Here is an 8479-nt window from a genome sequence, read left to right as displayed (position 1 = left end):
AATCCCTTTCCCTTATCCTCTCCTACACTTCACAGATCCGTTCCCCTTCCTCTTCACAGATCTAACTCCTCCCCTTCTCCCCTTCCTCCTCTCCTCCTCACTTCCCATCCGCCCCTTCTCCCCTTCCTCCTCCTCTCCTCACTTCCCATCCAATCCGGTGGCCGACGACTGCGGCCCGGCGGCCGGCGGGGCCGCGGCGGCGGCGGCGGCGGCGGCTGTGGCGGGCGGCGGCGGTGCCGCGCGGGGCGGCGGCCGGCGGGGGCACGCCCGGTGGCGGCCGTGCCCTCTCGACTGCCGGCCGGTCTCTTTTCCTTTTTTTTTCTTTTTTTTTATAATTTGTGATTGATTGAGATGTGTAATTTTGTGATTCATTGCATGGATATGAGATGTATAATCTGTGATGTATTTGATTTGTGTGTATTTTTTAGGATTTGTGATGTATTTGATTTGAGTGTGTTTTTTTTAAGATTTGTGATGTATTTGATTTATGTTTATAAGTAACTTAAGATTTGGGATGTTACTTTGAATTGGGGATTTGGGGATTGATTTAGGGATATACATAGCACTAGATTCGGGAGAAAATATAGAGACTAAATCTGGCAAAAGAAAAAAAACGCTACTCTCTCTTTAGTTCCGGTTGGTGTTATCAACCGGGACTAAAGATTCCTCTCTTTTTCCCCGGTTGGTAACACCAACTGGGACTAAAGATCAATCTTTAATCCCGGGTATTTAAACCGGGACTAAAGATAGCGATCTTTAGTCCCGGATTCGTACTCCCGGTTGAAAAACCGGGACTATAGGGGGGTTACCAACCGGGAGTAAAAAGGCTTTCTCCACCAGTGATATCAGGACCCAGTGATATCAGGACCTTACTAAGCATACGATGAGGAACAATGAAATGTGGCGGGAGATCGCGGAGGTTGGCCGCACACGACACCGGCTTCAGGCCTCCACACCACCATCGTCCGCCAACACCATTGCCCACATTTTCGCCGGCATCGTCAGCCACAATTGCCCCTATCTCCGCCTCTGCATCCCTGTCAAAAACTCGTTGTTGGGCCTCCTCTCTGCCAGTTACGACGAGTGCAGGTCCAATGTAGGTCCTAAATTATCAGGTTCAGACGACGTGACAGTCAGTTTGATCCTGCAAATGAAACAAGATAGATAAACTAATGATCAAAAAGCTAATCGGCCAATAAGCTGATGTAGCGATGCTAGCCGATGTCAATAGGTTTTGAAAATTCGGCTATATATCAGATATAGATTTTGGCACTTAGATACACTACAACGGTCACCCACATCTCAATCAGGCAGCAACCCCATCTGTGTCAGGTATGGCGTCCGTCACAGCATAGAAGTCACTGATGTGAGAAGTTATCTCAATCGGGCATACGAGCGTTACGAATGAAGTTATCTTAATCACGCCCCAAGTAAAGCCCGTCATCGATAGCTTTGACCCAGACGACTAGTCAAACTAGAGCCCGTCACGGATGACCTATCTCAATTGGGCCCCAACTAGCGCCCGTCACTGATGACTACTAATTTCAATCGGGCCTAGACTAAAGCACGTCATGGATGACTCTAACCTCAATCGGGCGTAGACTATCGCCTGTCGCGGATGACTCTAATCTCAATCGGGCCTAAACTATCGCCCGTCACGGATGACTCTAATCTCGGCCTAAACTTATGCCCTTCACGGATGACTATAACTCAAACGGACTTTAAGTTAAAGCCCGTCACGGATGAGTATAACCCACAAAAAAAATAAATTTTGTTTTTTGCTAGCCTCAGGCCTTTGCTAGCCATGCCCGCTGCAAAATGGCAGGCTTTGATTGATTTCATGGGTGTAGGTAAGCCAATAGATCTATGCTCAACGTGATGGATATAACTGGTCAGAATCTTGTTCATTGGCATGAGTTGTGTGCTTCTATTGTACATATCCAGTTGAATGATTCTTCAGATAGCTTTAGGTGGAATTATCATCAGAATGGTGGGTTCTCAGTAAGGTCAATGTACCTAGCTTTAATTAATAATGGCTATATTGAGAGGAATAAGTGTATTTGGAAGCTTAAGATGCCACTTAAGATTAAGATCTTTATGTGGTACTTGCTTAAAGGGGTTGTGTTAACTAAGGATAACTTGACGAGGCGAAATTGGAATGGTAGTTTGAGGTGTAGTTTTTGTATGAACAATGAATCAATTCCTCTTCATGGATTGTCATTATGTGAAGTTCATATGGAGAGCAGTTCAGTCTCTTTTGGCTTTAACCTTCCTACTAGTATATCTCATATTTTTTAAGGTGGCTTTTGGGGGTTGATAAGAAAAAGAGTAAACTGATACTTGTTGGAGCTTCAGCCATTTGTTGGGCTCTATGGTTGAGTAGAAACAATATGCTTTTTGATAAATCACCTTCAATGTCCTATATGCAGGTAATTTTCAAGGCAACCCACTAGCTCCGGCTTTCGGCACAACTACAAAGGTGTGATGAATATGAAGAGTTTCTCAAAGTTGTATGTCGCAAGTTGGAGACCACAGTTATGCAACTTTTTGTCAATTATGGTTACAGATTCACAAATAGGCTAGAATAAATGTGTTCTCCTTATCTTAGTTTGGGTCCTTTCTTTTCCTGTTTGGTGTGTTCTACTTGTTCTGAACTACACTTTTTTTTTGGAGTGAAACTTTGTAATAATTGGTTGTAGCTCTTTTTAAGTAAAGACCGGGATATTATATTCCATTATGTAAAAAAAGAGACGTTGAGCAGACACAATGTACAGGTGCTCACAGTGATGGCGTTCCATGACCATGAATATACATACACGCGTATTACGAAACTGATCTTGACGCGACGTGGGCCTAAATCCGATCTACCAGTCGCGGGCGCACGATGACGGGCAGCGTGAGGTGCGGTGACGGACGTAGGAGGCTGACCAGAAACACTATCAATTTCTATCACGTACGGACTATACGCGACGTACCAACAAGACTATAAAAACACCTTATTTTTATGGTATAGATATAGTAAAGTCATACATTGAAATACCGGACTGTGTTTTTTTTTTGTGACTTATCTCTGTGACTGTGTTGCTAGATCTAGCTTTGCTCTGTATTGTTTCTCCAAAAAAAAAAAAATAGCTTTGCCCTGTATTTTAGACGGATGAATAATAATATCTGAATCAGAGACGGTGATGGAAACTGGGGTTTGTCACACGAGCTGAGCACCCATGGCTTTTGTGAAAAAAAAAAACAATCAAAACAGACAATGCGAGCCATGTCATTAGTTTTGCAACACATATTGCTCGTATAATGCATACAATCACAAACAGTACGTTCTGTTTTAGCTAAGGTATCCAATGGCTCAGGTAAGCAAGCATACACTGATTTTTGTAACGGGCGGCGTTGCTGTTTGTGTGGCAACAATAACTGGTCTCTTACTTTACACACATGGAGTATTCGGCTGGCGGATAAATTAATCTGAGAAGCTAACTGATACGGGCCCCAAAAAGGAATTTTATGGCTTGCGATATATTGTTGACTAGTGAATACCAATATGCCTTGCATCACATTGTAAGGCAAGATGAGATTCAAAATTAATTGTCCTCTGGAAATTCTCCCAACCACGGTGTGTATGGAAAAGACCCTTCTATAAATGGCTGGATACCCATATCAGTTCCATAATATTTTGGGCGAATGTTGCCCATGTCTTGGACCTTTCTGGTGTTTAAGTGGCATGCCAGTCCACGGGTCAATGTGTGGCTCAAGAACACAACCTCCTTGTATGGATGGAATCCAAGGAATGTTACATAACCAGTCAAATTACTCCTATTGTTAATATCGATGACATTATCACTGTCAGAGTCCCACTCAAATTTTTGCTCCTCTATTGCTTCACTGTTATCATATTCAGAATGACCAATATGTTCATAAAAGTTGATATCTTGTAAGGTCCAGGGTCCAATTTGACGAAATTCCTGTCTAGGCACATAGCAAATTCTATGCTTCAGCACCCACTCCATTTTGCCATATGATTCATCAAGAATATATACCCCGCATGGATTATCAACAAATGTACAGTAAATCCCCTTCTGTGATCGTCCCAGATATATATTTGAATAATCCATATCTCCAATATCCAAAGGTGACTGAGGTGGTTTAATTATTTGGTACTTACCAGACAGTGATATTCTGCAAATAATGGTAAACTAAGATATGTTAATACACAGAAATTTGAATAGCATAAGAAATTAATGATATCACTCATTACTGTGTATACCTCATAACAGCATTGGTTTGGCAACGTACATAAAGTACTCCTCGCCAGTAGACTGCGTTCTGCAGAAAATGTGGAAAATTTGGTCGTATCTTGGCCAAAGTTCCTGCAGCCTCCCCTTCTCGAACAAACGACCTCTCCTCCCATTGCTTTGTCCTTGATGAGAAAACATGCAGGATGCATGGCGATGGTGGCCATTCTATTTTCTCTATCATGGGGTCTAATTGAATATTGCGATGAAGTACAGAAGCATAGGGCATGACACAAGCATAGGGGATTACAAATACCTCAAACTGTGATGACAATCTGGGGTCAAAGACAAGGTACTCCATACTCTCACTGTACATCCCTGGATGCGAACTTGGGCATGGGGGCAATTGTACCCACTGTCGTGTGGCCGGGTTAACCACATAATACTGTTGTGTAGCCGGGTAATCCACATAGCCATCAAGCAAGAGAAGCCCATTGCAGTGGTCCCTAACTATGGAGTTGTGAGGCAAATAGTTAAAGTTGCCGGATATTGTGGGGCCTATCGAGGGGCGGGAGATGAACTCAGACAAGATTAGGTCATGGAAGTTGATGAATATGCCACCCACCAAGTGTGGAAGGAGGTCCACACGCAGCAGGCAACGAGCATCGATGATGGTGCGCCAAGGCTTGCAGACACATCGAGAAATTGCAAGGCAGCGTGGTGCAAGACGATGGAGGATGTTTACAAGGACATCTTCAGGTAGCAGGTTTTCCATGCCCACCTATTATTCCAGCATCTCTAATATAATCTATATATGCATAATGAAAGAAAGAATAAGTTTCATTAAATAGAACGAAAGAAAGAAATAAGCAATAATCTGGGACTGGCTAATAATTTTCAGGGAGAATTCAGATTTTGTTAAGAGTTTGTTTGCATTCATTGTTCTGATGTTTTCCAACATCCAAGCAATACTGATAGGAAGCTATTCATGCAGTTGCAGCTACTGGTCCGAGCTAGGACACGAGATTTTAACCCAGGTATGTTTCTCAGCAAGAATAGCACCATATTTTCCTAATGTTTTCTAATAAATTATCCATACAAACAACTTCTTGTATGACTGTATGCATGGAATTGGTCAAATTATATTATATGTAGAGATCTTGTGCAATTGTGATGCTAACAACTGATCATGTCCACACTGAATGATCCCATATAGACCATGAGCCCAACGATCATAGTTACCAACTCAACATGATAGCAGTTTCTATTTACCTTTACCTCCAGTGTTTTTAAGAAAACATTAGGTGCTTTTTTCAAACCTAGTCTGCAAGGAACTGATTTATCAAGAGTATATAAGGCCAATTAAATAGTAGGCTTCCGCTCAGCAACAGAAATACAATATCAGATAGAACTGCGACATAAGATGGAGGAACAATCAAACAGAACTCCATCACTTTCACACTTTCTACAAATTGTAGCCTCACCTTTAATAGGGATTCAGCGGGTGATCCATGTTCTTAATGGATGGATCATTGACGGATGAGAACTTGTATGGATTAAATAAATACTATAAATCACTTAGAAAAAGTCATGTAGCCATTGTAGAATGTTTTTGGAGAAATCATACTTTTGGAAGCATGGAATGAATAATCTGTGGATAATGTATCATCTATGGTGTAAAAAAGAACATGGCACCTAGTTAGCTGGGGTGTTGATTGAGTGGTTAAGTGTGGTCTGCTTGGTGGATACATGAATTGCTTGCACATAATTTTTTAGACTTGTGACTAACCATGTACTGGTGTTAACTGATAATAATCTTGAATGTCCATCCTCGCTTGCAACTACCAGTATTCAACCTAGATGATCATGGGTCTTAGGAAAAGTTTTTTAAAAAAAAATAAAATTCTCTCCATCACATACTGCAGATTCGGAGTGCACAAAGATGTTGGTGTCAGAGAGAGACCAAGTGACCAACTAGCTGTGTTTTCCTACCATGAAAATAGAAAAGATGTTGAAGAGCACATTCGGCATCTTGAATTTTTATTTGTATACAAGAAAGCCACACACGCAGGAAAACCAATGAAATCTAGCGAAATTTCACCTTTGCCTCCTGAAAGACTAAGTATAGTTAATTAGAAAAGGGGTTGCGTTTTGCAACAGAAATCTAGCGAAATCTCAGTCACCTCGCACCTGCCCATTAGATCCAATCAATGAAGAGATCGTCTTCAACCTCTACTAGAACTGAGGAGTAGGTGAGGAGGGGATAGATAGGAGGAAGGAGGCGGTGAAACTCACCGATCTCCGGCGGGTGGGTGGGCTAGGTATACCAGCCAGCACACACCTTCTTCCTAGGCAGTGGCGCCTTCTTTCTATTAGTGGGGTTTCTAAACAAGGATTGGAGGCGGCGGGGCTGTGGGGAAGAAAGAAGCCGACGCTGGAGCTGGGCGTTTGTTTCATCACTTCATCGATCTCCTCTTTCTGACCTAATCGTGCAAAAACTCCTCTCATCAATCGATCTGCTCTCTTTTCTACTACTCCAGTACTAGCCTTCTTTCTTAGAACCACAAGCAGGCCTGTCAAACAAACAAGACAATGGGCCTGTTTGGTTGCCCGTACCCCAAAAACTAGTATATTGAAATTTATCTTAAGTCTATGCCACAGTTGCCACATCCAAGTGATGCTACCTCCAGTAGCATATCATCATCGACCATGGAGAAAATAAATAGGCACCAAAATTTTTCTCTGACACTGAAAACAATCCATGAGACAACAAATATCCATGTGTAGCAAACTTAAAAGTTACTAGATCTGGGGGGAACAATAACTAATCATACCAAATAAACAACTAGAAATTTAGGAGATCAACAGTGCATTTCAATCCACACAAATCAACCCACGAAATGCATAAGCTTTTAGTAGATCTGGAAGATGCTCACATGACAGTAAATCAAGAGGAGGAGGAGAAAAATTGAGGAGGAAAGGGGAAGGGGAAGAGAGGTTTGCACTTACCGGAAGAGAGGAAGAAGGGGAATGGGACAACCGGCGTAGTAGAGAGGTGGCCGACGGAGGAGACGGAGGGCGACCGGCAGAGGACCCGGCCGGCACTCACTACCGGTGGTGGTGGAGGAGGGCACGGCGACAGCCCCAAACCCTAGCCTGTTTCGCAGGAGAAGGGAGAGGAATGAAAGTTCGGAGGGAGTGGTCGAGTTACATTTTTAAGTCCCCGTCTCTTATTTGGTTTCACATCGAATTCTGTTCGAAGGAGGAAGTTGATGGTGGGATTAATCATGAGAGTTATATTTTTAATCTCTATCCTTTGTTTCGTTTCACATTGAATTCCCTTCAATTAACAGGTCTTCCCCAGATAAGAGATTGGTGGGAGTTGGACCTCTTAATTCCTCATCCCAAACCCCCTCAAATTCCCAAATCTTCCAACAAAACTACAGACTTAAACTTCCATATATCATAAACTCCTATTTCCCATCACCAACTCCCTCCAACCAAACAGACCTCCATTCGATGAGGAGAGGAAAGGAAATCAGGGAGAGATGTGAGACCGTCTCTGCTTCTGCTCGGCGTGCGCACGCGCTGGGCTAGGCCTGGCTATGGGGGCTTTATTTAAAGGAATAAGTTCACCAGAGGTCCCTTAACTTAACAGCGAGATTTTTTTAGGTCCTTTAACCGAAAAACCATAAATGTGTACCCTTAAACTTACGCAAATCGTTCACCGGAGGTCTCTCGGCAGTATACATGGATGGTTTCGCTGACGTGGCATCCTAGTCAGCAAAAAAAAATTTAAAAATACGTGGGGCCCACATGTCAGCTGCACATTTTTCCTCTCTTTTTTTCTTCTCTTTTCTCTCTTCTCTCTTCAGGCAGGCGCCGGCGCGGAGAGGCGGTGGCGGGCGGAGCGACGGCGGGCAAAAATTTAGTGCAAATATAAAAAATGATAAGTCATGCTTAAAGTTTTTTTTATAATAAAGTAAGTCACAAACAAAGTAAATGATAATTCCATAATATTTGTAATAAAAAGACAAAACGCGTTACATTATGAAACAGAGGTAGTACATTGGTAAACAGTAAATACTTTTATTACTAATGCATCACCTGAGCTTCTCTCTTTTTTTTTTGGAGGTTTTGTCTGTAAACCAACCGTCTTTCCCTTGCTTATGACAGTAATTATCTTCAGGTTTTGAATGTCTTTGTTTTTCAGCATTATTGGCAAATGTTGCACGTGGAAG

General features: G+C 42.5%; 1 protein-coding gene across 2 annotated transcripts; it reads right to left on the bottom strand.

Annotated features, from left to right (window-relative positions):
- Window positions 1–3171: 3171 nt before the first annotated feature.
- On the bottom strand, window positions 3172–7439 carry LOC127779790 (uncharacterized). 2 transcript variants are annotated; one of them, XM_052306691.1, is made up of 3 exons: window positions 7248–7438; window positions 4271–5046; window positions 3172–4182 (listed from the first exon to the last, which is right to left on the bottom strand). In XM_052306691.1, exons 2-3 carry the CDS (start codon window positions 5011–5013, stop codon window positions 3588–3590), a joined length of 1338 nt encoding a protein of 445 aa, XP_052162651.1. In that variant the 5' UTR covers window positions 5014–5046; window positions 7248–7438; the 3' UTR covers window positions 3172–3587. The 2 variants fall into 2 exon arrangements, with proteins under 2 accessions (XP_052162651.1, XP_052162652.1); XM_052306692.1 differs by having other exon boundaries at window positions 4271–7439.
- Between the last annotated feature and the right edge of the window lie 1040 nt (window positions 7440–8479).

This window comes from Oryza glaberrima, chromosome 7 (assembly GCF_000147395.1).
Source record: "Oryza glaberrima chromosome 7, OglaRS2, whole genome shotgun sequence".
NCBI lineage: Eukaryota > Viridiplantae > Streptophyta > Magnoliopsida > Poales > Poaceae > Oryza > Oryza glaberrima.
The sequence above is the reverse complement of the archived record's forward strand: the minus strand, read 5'-3'. Positions and strand labels throughout refer to the sequence as shown.

Excerpts from the sequence above, each read along its gene's own strand:
- LOC127779790 (XM_052306692.1), bottom strand. The coding sequence starts at position 5,013 with ATGGAAAACCTGCTACCTGAAGATGTCCTTGTAAACATCCTCCATCGT. Across the intron at positions 4,183-4,270 it reads CAAACCAATGCTGTTATGAG|AATATCACTGTCTGGTAAGT; the intron begins GTATACACAGTA and ends CATTATTTGCAG.